Source organism: Nannospalax galili, unplaced genomic scaffold (assembly GCF_000622305.1).
Source record: "Nannospalax galili isolate Female #2095 unplaced genomic scaffold, S.galili_v1.0 scaffold291, whole genome shotgun sequence".
NCBI lineage: Eukaryota > Metazoa > Chordata > Mammalia > Rodentia > Spalacidae > Nannospalax > Nannospalax galili.
This window is the reverse complement of record NW_008330588.1, coordinates 8957-33878: the sequence shown is the minus strand read 5'-3', so window position 1 is coordinate 33878 and position 24922 is coordinate 8957. Positions and strand designations below refer to the sequence as shown.

Below are 24922 nucleotides of genomic sequence, written 5' to 3'. Positions count from 1 at the left end.
CCCCACAGGCTCATGGGTTGGAACACTTGGTCTCCAGTTAGGTTGCCTTTTGGGAAGGTTGTGGAACCACAAAGAGGTGGTGCCTCACTGGCAGAACTGAGTCACTAGGGTCGGCCTTGAGTACAGTGTGACCAGACGCCTCCCACTTCTGCCACTATGCCCTCTACCATGATGGATTGCATCCCTTCAAACTGTGAGCCAAGACAAATCCTTCCTTCCTTCAGTTACTCGTGCTGGGAATTTTGTCACAATAATGAAAACAGTAACCAATGCACCATGTCCTTTTAAATGCACAGTCTCCGGCTGCAGTGTAGCTCTCCTACCTGAGTCCCGCGTCCTCTGTTGCTTTGAGCCGTGCCCTCTCAGCAAGGATCTCGTCACACAGCACATCATAGGGTTTGTCTAGATGGTGTTCACCCATCACCCACACCCATACTTCCTTATCAGCACCCAGCTTCCAATTGACTGATTTGCCATTCTCTGCAAACAAAACAGAATTCAAATGGAATGAATATCTTTATTTATAGAATATTATGTTTCCCAATCACTTTAGTATTTAAAGTCCCTGGGAAAAAAATTACATGAAACAAAATGCTTCCAACCTGCACTGGTTTGTTTGCAAACACAATGGGCTTGGTGTTTGCACATGCCCATTTTGAAACTGAAGATGATGGGATGGGAAGAAGGCAGACATGGTTTCCATTATCCATGAGGGTGAGAGTGTGCTAGCATCAGGTACCACAACTGCTTAAGTCTAAGAGACTCCCTGCAACCCAAGTTACACGGTAGCTCAAAGGTTTGCTGTTTCCATGACCATTACAGTACCTTAAAATGATGCCTTTTAGAGTTAGACTGGTTTCATTCAAATCCTAGCCCTGCTACCTACCAGCTGTGTGACAAAATTACTTCATCTCTCTAAGGCTCAATGTCCTTATCTTTGAAATGGGAATATTAATATCTACTATAATAATCGTTGTGAGGAACAGGGGTGCTAAGAATATCAGTTCCTTCCCCTGGTGCCTGCCACATAACAGGAGTTCAAAAGAGGTTAACTGCTGTCTTTGGCCAGCCTATTATTTACTTATGGGGCTGCCTTGAGATTCACACCAGCGTGTGAGAAGATAATGCTACCTGGGTAGAATGACACTTGGTGAAGCTTCTTAAATAACCCTTGTTTGCAATTGGACTCAGAGGTTGTGTTACATTCCAGTTCTGTGCTCCAGATGGGGACATGGTCCCTGAGACCAGGGGAAGGTGGAGTGTGACTAGGAGAGGCCATGAGATACAGTCCCTAAAACTAAAGCATCAGCTCTGGGACCTAGTCAGATCACAGTGGTCCAAAATTAGGTTTAGCCAATTCCCAGTACCAGCCAGTAAGGCTGGTCCATGTTGTATTAGTTAGAAGTCTACAGTGGGATTGTCTCTGGTCTCCTTATGCTAAGCAGAAGAAGGTTCCCAGTTAAAGTGTCCAGGGATGATGGGCCCATTTCAGAGTGCTGCTTCCGGATATATTACAGAAGCAGGCTGCCAAACTTGATCTTTGCTTTGGCACTTTCTGCTCTTCTCAGGACAATGGGCACTTCCTGCAATCTAAGGAAATTCTAAGCAGAACTACTGAGGAGACTGGAACAGACCTCCTTATAAGAAGGATTTCAAAGTATCAGTCAATGGAGTTTGGTTCCCAGTACGCACAAGCACCCGTACAACTCCAGTTCCAGGGGTTCTGACGCCCTCCTCCATCCTTTGCAGGCTTCTGCACACTTGTACATACACATAAATAAAAATAATTCTTAAAGTATCTCTCAGAAGTATCACTTCACAAGTGAATAAACAGCAAAGGCAGTATCCAGGTAGAAGGAAAGATAGATCCCTGAGTGCCCTACTTGAGATGAGCCCTGGTGTCAATCCTGACAGCTTTCTGTTTCAGGAAATGCCAAGTGGTTAATTAACCTTAGAAAGCTGCCATTTGTCATAAAACTGCCTCTATTACACTCTCCTATGGTCAACTAATAATATTTTTATTATGCCCATCTCTCAACCTTCCTCTAAGTAATTCTTGGATAATATTCTCTGATAATAGGAGGAAGACACCAGAGCAGGCAGTGGTGGATACCAAGAAGGGCAGAGATGCAGAGTCCAGAGAGCCTTTGTTTCAGTTAGGACAGTCATACGGATGTCCCCCAAACCATTTCTAGGGAGCACTGAAGGCTGCAGGAGGCAGTGACCACTCTCAGGGGAAGAAGGTCTTGACCTGGGATGAGACAGAGAAATCCTAGGATTGCAGGTGAACAGGGGAGACTGGAACTAAAGGTACAGGAGAGGCAGAGGAGAAGCCCAGAGCTTAGAGACCTGAAGAGCTGGGGAGCTGTAAGAGCACAGTGACAATAAAGATACAGTGACAAGAAGAAGAAGAAGTAGGTGTTAAATGCCAGACTAAGCCAGATGCTCAGAACTGGGCTCGGCAGAATGGCGCTAGCAGTGACCTGTGCTTTGCCTCATCATCTCCACGAGCCCTTGAGTAGGGACAGAAAACAAAGGGACTGGAAGAGCTTTTGGTCTTCTACACGACTCCCCAGGGTTGTGGCAAGGGGAGGAGGGCATGCAAATATAATGGACGTTATACCACCTCTGATGCCCTCAACTTCAGAACACAGTGAGGAGAGGGCACCGGAGGGGCTCATTCCAGGAATTCCCCTCTAAGCAACCTGGAGTCCATGTGCAAAAGAGCACGGGCCACGGCTATCTAGTTAATGAATTCTTGTTACATGTCTACTCTGTCCTGCGCACTGACATAAATGCTGATAAACATTTTCAACGGTCTATGTCCTTGGAACCATTTTACAAAAGACAGTGAGGCTGGATCCAGGTGGCTGGATCCAGGTGGCTGGATCCAAGGAAAGATTCAAGGATGGTGCCAATACCTTCAAATGCACTAATAAGTAGGATGGTGGTAACGGCAGACAGCAGAAATAGTCATATCAAGAAAATAAGTTTTGGGGCGGGGGAGTGGGAATAAGGTAATGGGCAGTTTGGAAAATCAGAATAATCCATTTTTTATTTTACTAGAAATCCATGTAGCAATGTCCAGTAGCTATCTGGAATATGGAAGTGGAGTTCAGACATGAGGTTGAGATTGGCCAGGTGAACTTGGAAATGACCTTACGCATATTATTGTTGAAGCCTCTGGCACAGCTGAGCTCACAGAGGGAAGGAGGCATAGAAGAGAACCTTGAAGAAGTCAGGGCTTCACTCAGGAGCAGAAGAAAAGAGACCTAATTAAAATAAATAAACGTGAAAGTGAAGATTTCTGATTTTCCAAATAACAAAATTGGGCAGGAGTTGACTTGGGGGGTCGGGACCACGCAGCTTCGGGGAAAGAGAAGGCCAGTGGAGGTCAGCATTGCTGAGAAGGAGAAAGGACATTGCGGATGAAGATCCTGAGCAGTTCTGCCCACAGAGGGGAGCGCCAGGGAGATGGGAGGGCAGGGGGTGGGCACACTCAGAATGCTGAGCAGGTATGCATTCTGGAGAAGTCCATCAGTGAAGAAGGAAGAGGATTCAGCTATTTGTTCAGCATTTCCAGAGCACCTGCCCAAGAGACTTCCTTAAGCTGAGGAAACAGGGCAGGGCTCACACCTGGGCTGTCAGAAGCTGAGAGAGCAAGGATGCCAGGAAGGGTCAAGCCAGGAGGATGAAGGAAAGACTGCAGAACTCAGAAAGAAGGGCGGAAAGAAGGGAGAGAGGGAGGGAGGGAGGGAGGGAGCATTGGCTGGGAATGTAGCTCAACTAGGACAGTGCTTGCCTAGCATGCATGAAACTCTGGGTTTGATTCCAAACACCATATAACATAAAGCATGCTGCTGTATGCCTACAATCCCAACACCCAAGAGGTGGAGGCCAGAGGATCAGAAGTTCAAGGACAATTTTGGCTACCTAGGAAAGTGGAGGCCAGTCTGGAATCATAAGACCTTGTCGCTCAAAGGAGGAGGAGGGGTTGGCAAGGAGAAGAAAAAAGCTCCAGTATGGTAAGAGAAAAGCTGAGGAGAATTACACACAGAACCATGTCTGCACTCAACATTCCTCTTTAAGGAAGAGATATGAGCTTAAGAGTTCTGAGGGGAATGTGTACAATATCTTTTTCACAATCTAACACTACCCAGGCATTCTGGCTTTTCCAAGCACCTCACCTTGAAACTCTGTGCACTCAAACCAGAGGACAAGGAGGAAGGAGCTTTGTACGGTGTTTCCACTTACTCTAAGGTCTTTTTCTTCTCTAGTCCTTGGAGCATGACTACATGCTACAGGCTACAGGGCTCTCCAAGTTTGTTATCTCAGGATTCTTGCAATGTTCTTCTAAACCAGTTTTTCTAGAAAAGTAGGTCCATCCTGCTTGGGAACTATGGCAGAAGGAAAGCCCAAGCAGAGACACGCAGCTACTCCTTGCTCTGCAGAGAAATGCCCTCTGAACTGTGAGAGTTTTCCTTATTTGGAGCCACATATAAACCCTCCAACCAGGCAATGTTGTAAAATGTCACATAAAAACAGGTGGCATGCCGGGCATGGTGGTACATACCTTTAATCCCAGCACACAGGAGGCAGAGACAGGCGGGTATCTGTGAGACCGAGGCCAGCCTGGTCAACAGAGTGAGTTCTAAGCCAGCTGGGGCTACAGGGAGACAAACAACGAAAGGTGGGGCATGGCATACCTCTATGCAAGGAAACTGCCAGGCTAGTCCTGTCTTATATTCCGCTCACAACACAGCACTGCTGTATTTGACACATCCTGTGTGGTGGATTGAGCAAAGAAACACACACGGGGAGCGGGGGAGGGAGGTCTGTCCTCAGGGCCACACAGGCTCTCCAAGGCTACACCTGTACTTTGGGAGGACAGCACTTGGTCTCCATCCTGACTAGATCAAAGGAGAAGATCGAGATTATCCCTGAAATGATGCAACAAGTGACTGAGGGAACAGGAGGCAGAAAGCATCTGTTGAGTGGTCAGTAGCCTCCCATGGCAAGTCAGGAACATATTACAGTTATCCCTTCCTGGGGGATTGATTCCAGGACCCCCTGTGGATATTGAAATTCACAGATCAGCTGATATATGGCTCAGTGGTTGCATGTTTGCCTAGAACATGCAGGGCGCTGGATTCCATGCTCAACACTGAAATAAAAGTGACAAAACCCATAGATACTTGTCTTGTGCATAAAGGAGTGTGCTGTTTGCACCTACCCATACCTGCAGACTACTTTTCATACCTAATACAGTGCAAACACTATGTAAATAGTCATTACAGTATGTTATATAGGGAACAATGACCACAAAACAACTAGGCAACATGTTCAGAACAACTATATTTTAATAGGTTCACTTCCAATTGATGAAACACTTGAATTCATAACCCAAAGATACTGGGACTGGCTATAAATGCAGGCTGTGATATAAGTGGGGCATCTGCCAATATACTAAGCTACCTGTACAAATGGCAGCCCCAGAGTCCCATGTAGTACCCATCATCACTCTGGCCTTTCTCTCTTCTAAGAATGCTCACTTCCAAGTGATCCAGAAACCCACAGATGACCACCAGCTGTCAGCAGCCTCCAGGTCTCCAGGAATATGAACACTGTCTGTTTGGTGCGTGCCCATGCCATATTCATTATTACATGCTACCGCACCTCAGGCCAATCTTAACTACAGTTTGTTGTGAGGCCACTGAGGCTCAGAGGAACGTCCCCAAGATGATATTATGGCTACTGTACATTGGGAACAGATTCAGAACTGCTCTGTGTGACTGCACAGTCTGTGTTTAGGGAGGCCTTCTGCTGTGTGGTCCAAACTGAAACACTGAGAGTAAAAGAACCAGGATGCTGGGCAAGCCGGTTCACCTACATTAACATCAAACACATTCTTTCCTATGCCATGAGGTAACACAGGATACAGAACGCCCAGATTTGGCTCCATGTTCATTTTACTGAAAGGCAAGGCCTATTTCTAACAAGACTTCCTCGAGCTACCTGTGATTGTTGCTTTCTGCTTTGTTTGCTACATTTTCTAACAAGGATAGCAATGTTGGGGTTATTAACACTAAAGCCATTTTTTAAAAATTTTTTTTACTATTTTTATTTTAGGTATAAGAGTGTATTGCCTACATGTGCGTAAGTTGCACCTGTGTTGTGCAATTCCCGTGCCTGTGGAAGTCAGAAGATGGAACTGGATTCCCTGGAACTGGAATTACCGACAGTTGTTAACTGCCATGTGAATGCTGAGAGTCGAACTCGGGTCCTCTGCAAGAGCAATCAGTGCTCTTAACCACTGAGCCATCTCTCCAGCCCACATCATTTTTGTAATTAATAAAATTGTATGCATACCTTAGGTACCAAAGGACAGAAAAGAAAGTTAGGGTACCTACATGGCACCACAGTCCTGGGAAGTAGGTGGTGAACAGATAAGTGATACTTTTAGTCAAAAGATAGACAGAGGCACTACACAGAAAAGGGAGACCACGAAGACTCAAGAATAATAAGGTGCCTAAGAAGCCCAGTAATGCCCCAGAAGACATGCCTACCAGCTGGCTCAAAGCTAGGAGACAAGATCTTAAGGCAAAAGGGCCAGACAACTGGGGCAGAAAAGATGTGGCATTTAGCTAGACCTGAGCTCAAATCCTGCTCTCAATACCCATTCCTGAAAATTGCATCTTTAACTTTGTTCCTTTATTTGCAAAAATAAGGGAGCTAATGTGGCCCTCACTGGAGTCTCATGGGGGGAGACAGTAGTAATGCAGAGCTTAAGCCTGAAACATACTAATAGGCCAGCCCCCTGGTGGGAGGAATCTCTATGGGACAGAAGAGATTCCGTACAATCTATAAGATCTGGTGACTGGGTGAATAGGTGAGCATCAGAGACGAACCAGAGTGGCCCTCAGGTATCTGACTCTGGTGACTAGCCGTCATGGTAGAGTGTCAGGCAGGACCAGGAATTGGTGGGAAACAGTAGAGAAAGCTGGGAGGAATTTGATGTGTGGCAAGGCTTCAGGGCTTATGGGCCATCTAAGTGGAACTGTTGATGAGGTAACCGACACTGAGACCAAAGCTTGGTGAAAAGTCCCACTTGGCAACATGGGTTTGCGTCACTTGGCTGGTGTTTAACATTTAAAGCTGTCAAGAGTTGCCCCGGGGAAATGGCACAGACTCTTACTCTCGCATCTGTGAATCCTGGGGAGTCTGTCAAGGGCATTAGGAGTCAGAACATTGTGGAATGAGACAAAAAATGTTGACCGTGTGCATTTTCTGGCAAATCATCAAAGGAGTCTGTGAGCTGCCTCTTATAGATGCCCAGCCTCATCTCACAGTTAGAAACCACCAGTATGGAAGGGGGAACATGAATATTCAGACAGCAGGAGAGGTGAAAAAGAAATAGCCAGGGAGACAGCAAGAAACACACAAGGGAGACCAGGCAGGACTCAGAGACCTCTTAGAGTCAGACCGGGTACAGAATGGACTGAGATAAAAACTGAGGCCAGCCACCGGAGGACACGGCTAGTCTACCATACATTCTGGGTTAGGAGATGGAGGTGAGTAGAGGCTGCCAGTGGTGACACAAACCAATGCTTCCACCATTATTTCATGGAAACTGAAGATTTTACCTATAGGGCCTTGCCTTTGGTAAAAATAGGAATCCAGCAAATTGAATTGCGTCCAAATCTGTACCAAGGGCACATGACTCACGGTCACTAGTCCTAGCCTGGGTTTTTGGGCTCCCACCGTCTCCTTCATTGAGACCCAGTGAACAAGTGCTGGGGAATCCTCTGCTAAATGACCATGTCTTCTGTTTCTTAGCATGACAAACCACACAGGAAAAAGGCTTTGGCAGGTCCCCAGTACCAACGTATGTTTTTTAAATATGTACAAAGAACCTTCAGACAAGAGTAACTGTTCATACACCCCAGCTAAACTTGCCATGTAGCAGATTTGTTCATTGTACAAGTCTGGGGAGAAATCAGAGCCAGGGTCCATTCCAACTTTCACCAGCTGTTTGCCCAAGGCAAGTTAATTAACGACTCTGAGCTTCATTTTTCTCACCTGTGAAACGTAAACAACACTTCATGCTGCAGGCTTGATAGGTACTATTTAGTGAGATAACATATTAATGTGCTCCTCTTGGAGTCTGAATGAAACACAGCATAATAATAGGCCAACTGGGCTCCTGCTGAGTCTAGAACAGCTCTGTCCAAATGGGAGCCACATCCATAATCCTAACTTTTCCAGCAGTCACATCCTAACACCAGAAGAAACAAGTGAAATTAGCTTTAATAGTGCATCTTATCCAAGATCTCCAAAATACTATCATTTCAATATAATAAATTTCCAAATACTATTTTTAAAAAAAGTTCCTACTACTTGAGTCCTTGAAATCTGGTAGTTTCTATCCTTTCCCCCAGGCACTACAGATTAAACCCAGGGTCTCGTTATGGTAGGTGAGGGGTTGAATTATAGCTATCGCTTTAAGATGTCTCTCTCTCTCTCTCTCTCTCTCTCTCTCTCTCTCTCTCTCTCTCTCCCCCTCCCCTGCTGTATGTGTGTGCATATTTACATGTGTGGGCACATGTATGTGGGTGCTCTTGCACATGTTTATGCATGCATGTGGAGGGAAGTTCAAGGTTGGTGTTGGGAATTATCCTTGATTCTTCTTCCACCTTATTCATTGAGACAGGATCTCTCAGTTACAGCCAGAGCTTACCTTATGTCTCTTCTAGCTAGCCAGCTTACTCTGGTGATCCCCTGTCTCTGCCTTCCAAGGCTGGAATTATAGGTGGGCCATCAAGTCCACCCACCCAGCATTTACCTGGGTCCTGGGGATCTGACAGCTTACTCTGGTGATCCCCTGTCTCTGCCTTCCAAGGCTGGAATTATAGGCCATCAAGTCCACCCACCCAGCATTTATCTGGGTCCTGGGGATCTGCGCTCCAGTCCCCATGCTTGCCCAGCAAGCACGTTAGCCACTGAGCCATCACTGGAGCACCTCACCCTTTTACGTTTTTTCAGATTTATTTTCTTCTTCTTCTTCTTTTTTTTTTTTTTTTGAAGCAGGGTCTCCCTGTAGCCCCAGATATCCTGGAACTCACTATGTAGACCAGGCTGGCCTTGAACTCACAGAGATCTGCCTACCTCTGCCTCCCAAGTGCTGGGACTATAGGTGTGTGCCACCATGCCCAGCTCCAGATTTATTTTCTTTTAAATTATGTCTACACATGTTTCTGTGTGTGGGTATGTGTATGTTAGTGCAGGTGCCCATGGAGACCAGAGGATTCAGATCCCCTAGGGCTGGAGTTACTAGTAATTGTAAAATGCAACATGTAGGTGCTGGGAATTAGCTCAGGTCCTCTGAAAGAGTAGTACACACTCTTAACCACTGATCCATCTCTCTGGTCCTCCTGTTTACTTTTTGTTTGGAGACATAGTCTCACTGAGTTCCCCAGGTTGGGCTTGGATTCACTCTGTAGCCCAGGCAGGTCATCCTTCTGCCTTAGACTTCAGAGTAGCTTTGATTACAGACCTATGCCATCAAGCCCTGCTACTTTACGCATTTGGCACACCTCAGTTCAGAGTAGTGCCACATGCTCAATAGCCGTGTATGGCTACTGGCTTCAGTACTCAGGCCTCTAGTCGTCACTCGGCAAACATGGCTAGCCCATCATTCTCTCCTGCTTTATGAATAACAATGTCCCACCAGAGAATTCCCAAGTTCTCTGACATTTTTGGTTAAATCCTTACTGCTGAATTATTTTTTCATCCACTCTTATATTAACCTTACAGTTATAGAAAGGTAGGCAAGTTCTTGTAATACGAAACCCACAAACATTTAAGTGATAGTCCCTGAAAACTCATTACAGTGCAGGGGCTAGAGAGATGGCTCAGTGGTTAAGGTTGTGTACTGCTCTTGTAGAGAACCTGGGTTTGGGTCTCAGTACCCATCAGGTAATTCCAGTTCCAGTGGTTCTGATGCCCCCTTCTGGCCTCTAAGGGTACCTGCACTCATGTACACATACCCTCCACAAAAACTCATATTTTAAATATATATATATGGAAAAACTCACCACAGTGGTTTGTGCTTTTATAGAGAAGAGATCAGATAACTAAAGAACTTGTAAAGTGAAGAAGCCAGAGGTGTAACAGAATGGGGGTAAGCATAGGATACATTTAATCAAAGGGAAAGCCATCAAAGCCTTAGCTGGGTTACTAACTGCTGAGCAGAATAGCAGAATAGTAGGCCAGCACCTGCTGGGAAAGGTAGGAACCCTGGGCCAGAAATGAGAAAGGTCCTCACAGGAGCCCAGCATGGGTGGGACATAGGCTTAGTGGGCTCGCAGCCCAGACAGCACCCCAGGCAGCCACTAGCCAGCCAACGTGGTGATGCTGCCTTGGACTGTCGGTAGACTCAGCTCCAAAGTCTGAGCAGGAGGAAACACAAGAAGTACTTTGTTTGTGGGGAAGGTGGGGGAACCTTTTCCTGCTCTCTGGTCACAAGTGGAACTGTTTCAATGCACACTGTCTTTCTAAGGGATTTAAGGTAATAATAAACCTTTGATATGCGGTATTGATAAAACCGTCACCGAGGTATATTAGCACACTTATTTTCATGATCATTTACCTAATAAGATAATACAGATTTTCTGCAAGGTCAATTCAAAACTCTACAAGGAAATATTTAAGCCAAGAAATTGAAATAATTGCCTTAAGTTATCACAAGGAAAGCAACTCAACAAATTGGAAAAGCCCAAGTCTAGGAAAGGGTCCAGCCCGAAGGCCCCAGGGCAAGAGTCCCTTTGCTCTTGCAGCCTCTGAAGTTACCCCATCACACCAACTCATTGGGTTCTCAGTGACTCTGGTGCTGAGGACAGGCCAGCTCTGCTTGATAAACTCTGAGTAGGACTGCAAAGACATGAGCAGATAAGCCGGTTGTGAATGCTTTCATTTCAGTATGTTGCCTTTTCTGAAGGAAAAGTTCTAATTCCAATAGCGCATTGTGAAACCCAGAGGATCTGAGCATCTATAAGGGGTGTGCTCTTCTGACATAACTTCTCTAAGTTTCTATGCCTATAAAACAAGATAATTAATACTAACTTTGCACAAATTTTGGGAAGATTAGGCATAATGTGTTTCACATAGTGTTGGAAATACCAACAAACTGTTATATTTGCTTAGTTTACATATCAGTTTTTGGTTGTTGTTCTCTTTTGGGATCGACCCCAGGGCTTTGCACATGCTGGGCAAGCACTCTACCATCCATCTGCACCCCACCCCCTATATTATATATGATGTGTAACATAAAAGAATAAAAAACCCCAATTTTTTTTTTTTTTTTTTTTTTTTTTTTGTCTTTTTAAGACAGAGTCTCCCTGTAGTCCTAGCTGGCCTGGAACTCGCTATGTAGACCAAGCTGGACTCCAATTCACAGAAACCCACCTACCTCTGCCTTCCAAGTGCTGGGACTAATGGTGTGCACCATCACACCTGACTCATATTTTATTTTTTTATTGGTATAAAGACATCATTGAAAACTATTTTAATAAAGAAACAACAGGAAGTAAAGGATGCTAAACTGATTTCCATTTTGAATCTGTGTATCTACCAAGCATGCAAATGAGATGTATTGTCTCAAACTTTAAAATTCTGACTGCTTTTATAAAATTTTACTTTCCCTGGTTAAATAAAAAATGACAAATTGGTCATGAATACATCAGTAGGAGACTTTGAAAACTGCTTGTTTGCTTTTTAAAAAGCAACTTAGGTATTGCCCCATGACAGAGCCTGTGAGGGGGTGGTTAACATGCCCTTTCCTATGTCATGGATGTATGTTTTAGGTTTTAATAGACAATGAATTCCTCCTCTGATGGTCCCAAAAGAATCCTCTCAAACTAGGATTTCATGGATTCATTCCACTGTGAAGGAAACACTCAACACTAAACATATTATGAGTTGCTTTCTTTAATTAAATTCCTTACATTTTACGAGGCATCCCTCAAAGTGATATTTTTTTAAATTCCTTGAGGTCTATGAAACATAATCACAATTGCTATACAGATACCAGTATAAGGACTCTGTGTCGTTGGTGATAAAATGCTAAGTCAGTAAAGGGGATAGAGATCTTCCTGAATTCCCCTCAAGTCAACCCCTAGGATGGCTCTTATTCTTTTGGAGGTTCTGGGGATGGAACTCACTAGGTTGTGCTCTACCACTGAGCTACACCCCTGTTCCCTAGCACCAGCTTTTCATCATAGCTAAAGGTCAATCTGATTTTAAGTATGAGACTTGCTTATGGTTATCCAACTCCATGGTAAGTGTTGTTTGTGAGCAAAGGCAGACTTCAAGTTGATAAAACGCACTGTAAGAAGCCCAGTAACATTAGGCTCTGTCTGCAAAATTGTAATCCTGGCCAGTTTGTGACTGGCGTGAGCTCTTCCAACAAGGCAGTGGTTCTTCTGTTAACACACCCGTAGCACCGACAAGGCTAGGTTTACCTTTCTTTGGTCTCAATTTCACTGCCAAAGACTCCTTTCTTTCCATGGCTGCTTCTCTTTCTTTCCATCGTCGGATCTGTTCCTCCCTCATCTTGAAGAACAGGATCTGTTTCTGCTCCTCGCTGAGCTCCGCCAGCAGGTCAGGATCTATGTACATCTCCGACAGTATCTGTCTCAGCATCTTTGCTGGTCACAAGAACTTTTACACCTGTGGCAGAAGTCCCTGAAAACGGCTTGCAGGTACGTTCCTGGTAGACTGGCCGCTGCGCACCTCCACAGACCTTCCCAGAGACTAGAACACCTCAGCAATCTTGACCCACTGGGGCAGGAATTCAGCAAAGTGGCTCCTGTTGTAAATGCCGCTCAGTGAACAAACCTGCAAAGAGCAACAGACCAAACCAGGCATTAAAATGTGCAGATTCTGGGCAGAAACAGGCTAATACACAAAGCTGGGAGTAAACACAGTTTCATTTTTCAGTTGAAAGGGAAACAGAAGGAAAGCCAAGGCACAATGTGTTAAGAGATTGTGTAACCTCTATCCCATAATTTTCAGAGATACTCTCAGAAAACAGAACCAACCCTAACTTTACACAGGTCAATGTCAGAGAAACAGAAATTTTAACAGAGTTTCTCCCAAGTAAACAAACATATTATTACCTCGGAGCCTTCTAAACTGCCAGCTACAAAGCTGAACAGAGAATCAAAAAACAGTAACAACAAAAGTCACAGGAAGAAATGGAAATATTCTCCCCAAATAACTTATTTCAAAAGAAAGTATTATTTTGAGATTTTTTTTTTTTTTTGAGGGACAGTGCCATACTCAAAAAAAAGTAAAATGGAATGAAAATTAGGGCACAGTGTAGTGTTTGGGTTTTGTTGTTTTTGTTAATGTCATTTTGTATTTTCTTTTAAGCACAGCACCACATAGATGCAGCTATGTGCTTTTTCCAGATAGGCCAGCAGAGCTACAAGAACAACGAAGGTTCAAAAGAGAACATACATGAACATTCTGGAATATCATCAGGTTTCAAGTGTCTCTTTTCCAGACAACGTAATTTAATAAACTCTAAATTTACAGACCAGATAACCTGTGGGAAGAAGCAGTCACTGGCTTCTATCTTTGACTTCTAAGTTTATCGGGAAGATTCTTGAGAAGACATTGTGGACTCAGGCATGCATGGTGTCACACTGGTAGTATGAGAAGGTGACAATTCTTTTAGGTCTCATTTTGCTTTACACAGTTTTTAAAATAACTTTAAAATATTTTATTATTTTTATTTTATGTTTATGAGTGTATTGTCTGCATATATGTAAGTGCACCTGTGTTATGCAATGCCTGCAGAGGTCAGAAGAGGGCATTGGAGCCCCTGGAACTGGAGTTACAAATACTTGTTATCCGCCATGTGGGTGCTGAGAGTCAAAACCAGGTCCTCTGCAAGAGCGATCAATGCTCTTAACTGCTGAGTCACCTTGCTTTTTTTATGTTTATGAGTGTATTGTCTGCATATATGTAAGTGCACCTGTGTTATGCAATGCCTGCAGAGGTCAGAAGAGGGCATTGGAGCCCCTGGAACTGGAGTTACAAATACTTGTTATCCGCCATGTGGGTGCTGAGAGTCAAAACCAGGTCCTCTGCAAGAGCGATCAATGCTCTTAACTGCTGAGTCTCCTTGCTTTACACAGTTTTACATGGCTATATATATATATATATATATATATATTTTAATATTTTATTATTTTTATTTTATGTGTATGACTGTATTATCTGCATGTATGTGAGTGCGCCTGTGTCATGCAATGCCACAGGGGTCAGAAGAGGGCTTCGGATTCCCCTGGAACTGGAGTTAAGGACGGTTCATAGCTGCCATGTGGGTGCTGGGAATTGAACCTGGGCCCTCTGCAAGAGCAGTCAGTGCTCTTAACCACTGAGCCATCTCTCCAGTCCAGGTTATATATTTTTTTAAGATACCAAAACCTTCACACTTTGTGTGCGTATGATGTGTGTGTGACATGTACGTATGTGTGTTTTGGGGGGTACACATGCCTCCAGACGCATGTAGAAGCCAGAAGTCAACCGCAAGATTCAGTCCTGACCTTCTAGCTTGTTTCAGGAAAGGTTTCTATTGTGGTGGTTCACCACTGCATAGACCAAGCAGGCTAGCTGGCCCCAGAGCTCTGAGGAGTCTCCTGACTCCAATGGAAACACTGGGATTACAGACATGCACTACTGCACCCAGGGATTCCAACACAGATTCTCATACAGGTTTATCTGGTCTGTAAATTTAGATTTTATTAAATTAGGTTATCTGGAAAAGAGACACTTGAAACCTGGTGACCTTGCAGAATGTTCATATATGTTCAACGACTACTTTCACACTTACAGTGTTTCATCAGTCTTGCCCTCTAGTCATGCCCTCTCAAACACTTGTAGACCAGGCTAACCCAGAACTCACAGAGATCCGCCTGCCTCTGCCTTCTGAGTGCTGGGATTAAAGGCATGTGCCACCACGCCCGGTTTACAGCTGGAGTTCTAATGCTCTCAATTCTTGTTCAGGTCCCTTTCTTTTCCTTCTTCCTCCTCATCTTTGTGAAGGGGCTTTCTGACTACAGTTCTTTGAGACAAGCAGGCTCAATTGTAGGCACCACAGAGCACCTATAGCATTTAGATTCACCAACTAGTCACTGTACAGCAGAGGCCTTGAAGTATAACTGCTCTTGTTACCTGCACCCTGTGTGCTCCCACAGAGTTCAACTACTGGAATTCAAAAGGAACGCAAATAAAGAGAAAGTTTAAACAGCATTAAAGACAATGCCACCGACTATAACTCAGCCAGGCACACCTCTCAGGGAAGGACTTCTGGCCAAATTTGCATATGGCTTTGGGATGGTCCTCAAAGGGTTCCACAGCAGGGAGTGAATGTCTTGTGACTTTTGGGTTCTAGCATTTTCTCATGGAGTAGAGCCAAACTCCACACTGAAGGAAGGGTTTATAGAAAATACTCTTCTTCCAGGAGCTGAATCTGGTTCCTTGGTACATGTGACTCCGCGGTTCTGAGGTAAAGTGGTAGGTAAACAAAGTGAATGACTCCTTGAAATTCCAGGAAGCCCAGGCACATTCCATGACCACAGTGGTTGACTCCCTCAGAACATGGTAGAAAATAAATGGTTGATGAGGTCTGAATCTTCAACTCTATCCCAGTTTGAATGGAGTGAATAGGATTGGAGGATCAGAAAGAGCCTAAAATTAACTCCCTCAAAGAGCCAGGAAAATATTCCTCCCCTGGTCCTGCCCAGAATGCTCTGATAACAGAACTGACACTTAACTGTTCTCTGCGTTAACTTACTTAGTCTGCTCTCTAACCCTTCCAGGTCAGTCCCATTTCACAGATGAGAAACACAGAGCACAGAGGGTCAATAGCTGGGAAGTGGCAGAACTGGGCAGCTACTGTATCCACCACACAGAAGCCCTTCTATGTGGTTGCTCTGAGCCCTAAATCAGCACGTCAGCTGGACATGATGCCGCATGTGAAATTTCAGAATGAAGCCCAGCAGATCCCCACAGCAGGAAAACAGCTGAAGTGAAGTTACTTCAGCAAGTGCCTCTCAGGGGCAGGAGCCCCACCCTGTCAACTATAGATAAGCTTAGGGGAGGCCAGATACTGAAAACTCTCCACCCAGGAAAGAGCACTGAACTGCCTGCCACACTGGCCCAGTGGTGGGTATTTTTGCCTTTTTCGCTCTCCAGATACTTAGCCCCACGGCACCTCTGTGAGGAGATGTGCAAACTCTTTTGCTTTGTTTTACCTTTAGGACCAAAGCATTAAAGTAAACTCATCAGTCACCTTTGTTTTGTTTTGTAGTATTGGGGACTGAACACAGGCCTTTGCACGTTAGGTAAGCTCTCTATCCTGAGCTGCGTCCTCAGCCCTCTTTTTACTTTATCTTTTGAGAAAGAGTCTAAGTTGCCTGGGATGCACTCTAGCATGGGCAGGCCTTAAACTTTCCATCCTGACTGCCTCTGTCTCACATGTAACTGAGATTATAGGCACTGATCACCAGGCCCAACTTAATCAGTCTTGAAGAAAAGACACTGGGTTCCTTGTGTCCTCAGAGAATAAGTAAGCACTACAGCTGGCAAAAGAGTGTGACCATGCTGTTGAATATGCATGTCACATTGGACTGTTGATTCACTCGGAGGTGAATTCCCTGTCACCCCCACCCTAAGGCTTCTACCTAGTAGACACCAGCACAGCAGTGAACTCACAGGACACCCCCAAAAGGACACAACTCCCAACTCCCAGCACAGCCTCCAGTGAGCTGTGTGACTTTGGGATGTCATTTCAAATCTTCCTACTTAGCTTCTCCATCTGTAAAATGAACCTCAGAATCTTATAATTTGGGGATAATGAGATAAAATCTACTGTGAAGTTCTCAAGAGGAGTCAGGGAACAGGAAATAGATATGAGGAAACTAACTGGCTAGGGGTTTTCCTCCATTGACTCCCTGACAGAACAAGCAGTCATGGCTGGCACTGATTGACTCAGTGACCTCTGCATCTCATAGACTAAGTACAGCAAGTTTCCAGTTATCCGAGACCCATTAAAAAGTAAAGCTCACCTACCTTATCTTCCTCTCCTACAGCACCTTCCTTAGAGAGACAAAGAACAAGCAAAAACCCACACTTCCTGTTTATTCTAAAAATCAGTTTTTTTTAAAAGGGTCATAGGTCAATCAAACTCTCAGAATACCCATAAATCTACCCTGAATCTCACACCTTCCACTTTTCTACAATACAATTGTGTTTTTAATTAAGCCAGGACAATAATAATAAAATTTTAAAACAATACTCTTAAGATCTGAAATACAGCTCAAGGACACATAAAAATACTGTGGTATGTGCAGTATCTCTCTAAAGTTAGGAACCTGGCTTAAATTCTGATCCCTTTTTAAACATCTGGCTCTGTCTTTCAGTTTTTTTTAATTCAAATTTTTCTTATTTATCTATATGCAAAAGGCTTGTTTTTGAGAATAAAATGAATTGTAAATGCTGACAGCAATTTGGTAAGTTCACATACAGATTTACAGAGAAAAGTCCACTTGTGGCAAATCTATGCCTAAATATGCCTTACATTTATTTATTCAATTAAAAAATTATAACTAAGCTGTTTTGTTACACAAGCAATCCAAGGGAAGGTGTTGAGGAAGAGACAGTCACCCTTTTGAGACCTTTGGGAAGACATTTGGTAAGGAAGACTTCAGTAAGCAAACACCTACAAACACTGATTCCATCGGCCCACGAAGCACTAGGGCAGGATAGCCAGGGTTAGGCTCACTTTGTAGTGAAAACTCATGGCCCACCAGACTGGGGCCGGGTTCTGGGTCCAGACTGAGCCTCGGCCCAGGGCGGTGGGGAGGCTACAGGGCCTCAGGTCACTCCCTATCCCACGTGGGGGTGCCCCTGGGTGTCCACGCGTGAGGAACCCGCCCAGGGTGTTCTGCGAGGGCTGAAACCAGTTCCAAGACTCTCCCCGTGGAAAGTCTCCTGGCCAACCAAGGCCACATGGCTTTACCCAACATCTGGTCGCCAATACCACTGCCGGCACAGATCTCGAGAGTAGCCACTAGCGATCCCGAGTGGCCACTAGCAATCCCGGGTGGCCATCTAGCATTCCCTAGTGGCCCACATCCTCCCAGGTGGCCGCCGCGGGCCGCACCTGCTCCGGGGCGGGCATAGCCACCGGCGCCAGCCTGCAACACCGCCGCGACACGCGTGTCCCCGCCCGGACCCCACAACTTCCCCAAGGACGCCAAATCCCCTCCAACTCTCCCACTGGAGGCTCCGGGTGTCTGGATCCCAGGCTCCCTGCCCTCGAAGCCGACACTCACCAGGCCCGCGGCTGCAGACACCCGACACCGGACACCGGACACCGGACACCAGCCGCGGCCGCGCTCACCGGCTCAGCCCGGCACCTGAGCCCGCCGGGGGCCGGCGGAGGAGGGACCAGTGGGAGGGGCGCGTGGGCCGGGTCTCTGCACCCTCGGGCTCCGGCCCCTGCGGCTCCCCACTCACTCTGGTGACCCACATCGGGGCCAGCCTTCGCGCAGGCTGTGCGCCCCAGCGTCCTCCCCACCAGGTCACATACCGACCTGCTCAGGACCATGGGCAAGGGGGCCAAGCACCGGCCACCTTCAGCTGGCCCCCAGGAGCTGTCCGAGAAGAGGAGGGCCAGGCAGGGGCGCCGCGATCTGCGCGGGCTGGCTGGACAAACAGACCCAGAAGGACACTCAGCGTCCAGCCCGCAGCCCCGGCCCGCCCCGCCGCGCCCACATGCCGGGGTGACTGACGGGGCGCTCGCTCCAGGCCCCACCCGGGTGCTGGAGACGCTCCAGGGCCACTAGGCGAGGCTGGGCTGCCGGGGCCAGGGACAGCAAGGCCACCCGCCCTCTGCGCTTAGTTAACCAAGTGTGGTGTTGGCCAGCTGCGCGTCTTGTCTCGCCATCCCAGCGGGTCTGCGCACCTTGTTCACCACAGCGGCCTACCCGTGCGGTGCTCAACTACTACGGTGCTGCCTGGAGAGGCGCGCAGGCCGGCTGGGTTACCCTGGTCCGGCAGGCCAACTTGGCTCGCCTCTCTCAGGCTCTGTTCCTGTCTTTTTTTTTTTTTTCCTTTTGTTGACATTAAGTAAATTATCAAACTCTGAGGCCCTTGTTACTGTGACTTTACAGAACACGATCGAAGAGGAGAAAGGCTGGAAAGTTGGAGACTGAAAATGGCAGCCATCGTGAGAAAACTGGGGAAAAAAGGGGGTGGGGTGAGGATGAAGGGAAAAGAATCCAGTGAATCTCAGCCAGTTTGAACCAGACCTGAATGGTGCGGAGCACAGAGACTGCGGGAGGAGGAAGGTTTAGCCGGTTGAAAAGGTTGAAGGGCCTCTTCCGTTGGAGAGGAAGGTGTAGAGGGAAACCGACCCCAGATAGTGGGTGTTGGACTGTGGTAGGACTCTATCCAACCTACTTAGAAGCCTGTCATGCTGGGCTGAAACCTTTTCTATCTTAGCCTTTTCAAGTCGCAAAAAAAATCTATTAGAGCCTTAAGACAGAGATCAGACCCTACATTCTGAGAAAACAATTCCCAGCTATTTAGGAACCATGCTGGAGGTCTGGTTTCTGGTCCTAGGCTTAGTTCCCACTACATTGAAATTCATGGCCAGGGGGTGCTTTAGACTGGCATGTGATTCTCCTCTGGTTGTCTGCTCAAAGTATTCACCACTCCTTACGGAGAGGTTAAGGAGCTTGATGAATAGCCCATCAGCCAGCTAAAATCCCACAGGACACTGATGATAGTTCTCCTCCACATTTGTTCTGTCTCCAGGACCTGACAAGTCCTTCTTTTTAACAGCCCTCTCTCTCTTTGTTGTTAACCCCTTTGTACCTCAGTTTCTCCCTCAGGATATTTAGCAATGCCTGCTCCCATTAAGTTGTGATGAGAGTTAAGTGAGATAATATGTGCAAAATACTTAGAACAGTTCTGGGCATGTAGTAAGTGTTCAAACACATTAACCCATATCCTTTCTCATCATGCACTCTAATTCCATGTTCCTCATACCGAGGTCATGGATTTTGTCTCTCGTCTTACCTGGACTCCAGGCTATCCCCAAATATCCTAGCTGAAGTAATCAAACCCTTGCTGTACCAGAGTTGGTCTGTGGGCCCAATAGAACATAGCAGAGGTGATGGTATGTCATCTCTTAGACCAAATTGTGGAAGGGCCACAGACATGTTACCCCAGCACTCAGATACTCAGGAAGTAGAAGGATCACAAGTCCAAGGCCGACGTGGGCTACACAGTTTCAGGCTAAATCCGGGATGCACAGTGACCCTGTTTGAAAACAATAAAGAGAAACACCTGCTTCTTCTGTCTCAGTCTGGCTGTCCCCACTACTTCCCCTCTCTCTACCTACAGTGGTCCTCTCTCTCTCCATCTCTCCCACACCTTTGGAACATTTATTTTCAGAGAAAAGAACTGCCGTGTGGAGCAATCCTACAGAGAGACCCACTGGGAGAGGCACTATGGCCAAACCCACAGAAGGAAGCTTCACAGGATCCTCAGCTGCTATCAAGTTTTGCGATTACTGCAGCTCTGGCCTAGAACATCAGCACCAAAAATTCATCAGACTGCTCAGTTAAGCCGCTCCCAAATCCCTGATCTATGTCCTTCCAGGTGGTCCAGTCCTATCGTAGTAAGTCAGTAAGTTTGGAGTGGTTTGTTACACGGCAGTAGATAACTAATGTGTTCTCTCACTGGTCTTGTTTCTAAGATCATTTTAGCCTGCTTTCATATACAGAAAATTACCCAGATAGGTTATTTAAGAAATTTGTTTTTATTTTTATTTTATGTATATGAATGTATTGCTTGCATGTACTTAAATGCACCTGGATCATGCAATGTCTGTGGTCACAAGAAGGTGTCAGATCCCCTGGAAGTGGAGTTACAGTTGGTTGTTAGCTGCCATATAGGTGCTAGGAATTGAACCCAGACCCTGTGCAGTGCTCTTAACTGCCGAACCATGTCTCCAGCCCCCGGATAGCTGATTTAAGCACTTAACAAGCTTATTTAAACACACATCCCATACCTCATCCCAGAGCCAAGAAGTAGAATATTGCAGGGCCCCAGCATTTTCTGGTGATAGAATAAGGACAAGGTGGCAGTTCTCATTCTCAGACTCTCTGCCCCAGGATGTCCAGGTTGTGAACTCAGTTGTTGAACTAATCCTCTTCAGTGCCACCTCTGATCCACCATTCAGTTGCTGAAATACTTTTGATGCCCATCCTCTCTCTTGCCTAAAGAATGAAGACTAGAATTACTTAGCAACTTTCAAGAGCCAGGATAATCCAACACTAAGCTCTTCAGCCTTATCACCTTTTTGCTAGACAGCCAACCTTCTTAAAATCTGGTATGTTCCAAGCCCCAAACCTACACAGGCTCTGCAGCCTCACAATGGGTCCATTGTCTAAAATGTCTTCCTTGACGTACCTTAAGAAAACTTCACCTCCCCCTTAAACATCAGTCTTTGGGAAACTTTGCATTTGCATAACCCCCACCCCCATTCAGAAACAGTCCCTGCCTCATGCACCAATATCATCCAGGAAACATTTTAATGAATACCTGGTAGAGGCTAGGCCTAGTGGTGATACTGAGGAACAGCAGAGTTGATAGTCTGGGTCCCTGATGCCGTGGTCCTGCCACATAGAGTAGCTTAGTGCATATTTCAGCTTCCCTTTGATATCATAGATGCCACTGATACCCTGAATCCAAAGTCTAATGCCTATAGCAGGTATTGATATCTAAGCAATGGCAGTTGAATGAACATTAGTCCAAATGAACACAGACTGTGCAGAAACTATAGTCATTCACTCAACTTGAACCCAAGACTTCCCTTTTATCCCATTTCTCCCGTTCCCCTTCATGCCATGAGCCTTTTTCCTGTGTGTGTAACCATCTCTTCTCTCTGGTGGTTTGTGTGTGGTTGGGTTCTTTTGTTACAGCTGGGAGGAGCCCTGCTGCTCAGGACTGTCAAGTGTATCACATATATACCATGTGTACAACTGTGTAGAGGTCAAGCACAGAGACAGTGATATATATGAAAGTGCCCGCTGGAGTTGCGCAACATAGCCTGATTGCTGTCAAGAAGATAAGGAAGCCACTTTGCCCTTTTACTAAGTTAAAGGTCAAGGTATATTATGGAAGTGAGTTATAGGGACTGGGGAGATGGCTCAGGAGTAAAGAGTGTTTAACTCCAGAGAACAGGAATTCAGATCCTAACACCCACACCAGGCTGCTCACAACAGCCTGTAATTCCAGCTCCAGGACATCTAACACTCATCTCTGGCCTTCATGAGCACCTGCACACATGTGGCATACACAGACACACACTTACATTAAAAAAAAAAACAAGCCAATTTTAAAAAGAAATGAAGGAATGAGGTATACCTAGGCATGGGGGTTCATATCTTTTTTCTTTTTTTTAAGATGTGAGCTGAATTTTATTAATATGGACTTCAGGAATGAAAAGAAAAAAAGTTAATTGACATGAACAAATATAGGCAGACATTCTTTTCACATGTGAAAAGAAATGTGTAATCATATTTTGTGTATGTTTTTCAAAGCTTTTGTGTATTTTTTAAAATTACTTATTTAATAACCACATGATTAGAAGAAGCATTTCATTACAGCATTAACATATTCAATAACAGTTTCCGGAGCAAAGATGCATCTCTTTCAAAATTGGCTGTAAATTTTTAGGTTCACAGTTGAATTAATACAGTTATTCAATATTGAACTCAGTATAAACTCTATAAGACATGAAATTGAATGAGGTTTTAACCTTTAAAAAAGTCTCCGTTTCATTTTAAAATATACTGTTTCATACAGAATAACTCATTTTTAATGCTACTAACACTTAGATGTTTGCACATGCATCTCTAATCTCTATGTATCTGATTACTAGTCACAGTCGGTTACTTTCTGAGATCCTTGGCACCTGAGCATGGATATAAAGTGATCAGGTAGGTTTCAATGTTAATGTGTTTCACCTCTGCTAATTAACATGAAGCAAATTTTTATGCTTCTTCCTCAAATATACCTCATTTTTTATTTGTTGATTTTTTTGTGTGTATTTCATACAGAACATCCCAAACAACCATATTCATCTATATACCCACATCCCAAATGGCACCCTCCCATAGTCTACCCCCCCACCACTGGAGCCCATATATGCTGTAATCACTATTATTGTCCACTGTGTTGTCAGTGCCCCCAGCCATTCTCCAGTGCTTGTCCATCCACTGAATCTAGTCAGTCTATCTAGAGTTCCTTGTTTTAGGAAGATCAGCTCTTCCTCATCTAGCAGCAATCAGTTGCCAATATTCCTTTAGATAAGATTGGGGTCTGCTGTTCACTTCCCCAGTTCTATGCTGGGTTACTGTCTGGCCAGTCCTCGCTGCAGGTATTACTATACTATTAACAGACCAAAATCTAAACACCACAGGAGTCTCTTGGGACACCCTGGTCAACAACTCAAAGGAAGGTATCTCCTTTCTGGCTTTGTTTCTTGTTATGTAGCCTTTAGCTATACACATGGACTCTTAAAGAATTATATTGATCCCTTTAATCTTTGGTTTTACTTTCCTTTTGGGTGTTTAAGACCAACAGTTGGCCCAGATAAAACAAATTATTTTTACTCTAAAGGTCATTTGAGGATCTGTTCCTCAGGGGTCACATGGGCTTGGGAAGAGCCCCTGGCTCCTTTCTTTTACCAGTTCCATCTATGTGAAGATAAGTCAAAGGTCCTACTCAACCATGGCTGGCTTCACTTGGAAGCATGGAGGAAATGATTCCTCTGTGTTGACCCTCCTCTTTGTAGACTGGACACTTGTTCAAGTCCATTTGGTGGGGTCTCCATGGCCTCCTTGATCAAGAGGACAGGTGACTCACCACAGTTACAGGACATTTTGAGAGATGCTCATAGTTCCCTGGAACTAGTCAACCTGGGAGGGCAAGGAGAAAAAACTGTCCTTTATGTCCCTATGACCAAATTAATGTAGGCCTCAAAGTATAGCTGTTAACCATCCAAGAAGCTTAGTTCCACCAGTCTGGTACTTTCAATTACTATATGCAATGTAGATAAAGCTTGGGCAAAGATCAAACATTCTCAGATAAACCTTGCCTAGACATGTATTATATTCCCTGAGCTAGTTATATGTATAATTTTTCAGTAGGTTTTTTGATTAATACTGTTTCCTCTAGTTTTTTTTTTTTTTAACTAGCTAGGCATTATTTATCTCTCACATTGTCTAGCCTTTCCTCCATGGTTTCCCCATTTAAAGTGCCCCCATTTTTCCTGTTTCTCCCTTAATAACACCTTTCTCCTATGGTCCTACCTCTCTTGAGCTCCTTCTTTTCTCTTTATCCCCAAGGTTCCTTGTATAACCCTCCCCCCTTAAAATAACCCCATTTTTATCTGTATCTCCTTTATTAACACCTGTTTCCTACTGTTCTTCTCTTTCAGATTCTTTCTTTCCTTTACCTCCCTGGTTCCTTTCCATTATCCTGGTTCCTGTAGTCAAGTCTAGATACATACTCACTTATCAGGATTTCGTGCTAGGATCCACATATGAGGGAGAACATACGTCATTTTTTTTTTTTCTGAGTCTGTGTTACTTCACTCAGTATAATAGTTTCTAATTCTATCCATTTACTTGCAAATTTCATGATTACATCTTTATTTCTGAGTAAAACTCCATCATATAAATGAACCAGATTTTCATTATCTACTTGTCAGTTGAGGGACACTTAGGTTGCTTCCATCTCTTAGCTATTGTGAAAAGAGCAGCAACAAACATGG

The 24922-nt window shown here is 45.0% G+C and overlaps 1 protein-coding gene and 1 long non-coding RNA gene across 6 annotated transcripts in view; one reads left to right on the top strand and one right to left on the bottom strand.

Annotated features, from left to right (window-relative positions):
• Sh2d4a (SH2 domain containing 4A) overlaps positions 1–19128 on the bottom strand; it is a 69620-nt gene extending 50492 nt beyond the window's left edge. Inside the window, exons 1-4 of one of the 5 annotated variants that reach the window (XM_017802573.2) lie at positions 19037–19128; positions 18666–18777; positions 12519–12894; positions 324–480 (exon numbers count right to left, since the gene is read on the bottom strand). In XM_017802573.2, the coding sequence (XP_017658062.1) occupies positions 324–480; positions 12519–12699 (338 nt within the window). In that variant the 5' untranslated portion in view covers positions 12700–12894; positions 18666–18777; positions 19037–19128. The other 4 variants (XM_029554616.1, XM_029554614.1, XM_029554613.1 and 1 more) reach the window with 4 other exon arrangements.
• A 23-nt stretch (positions 19129–19151) lies between these two features.
• LOC115067177 lies at positions 19152–23083 on the top strand. Its single transcript, XR_003846615.1, has 3 exons — positions 19152–19300; positions 20533–20758; positions 23027–23083. It is a non-coding gene; the product is annotated as an uncharacterized LOC115067177 (long non-coding RNA).
• Positions 23084–24922: the final 1839 nt, after the last annotated feature.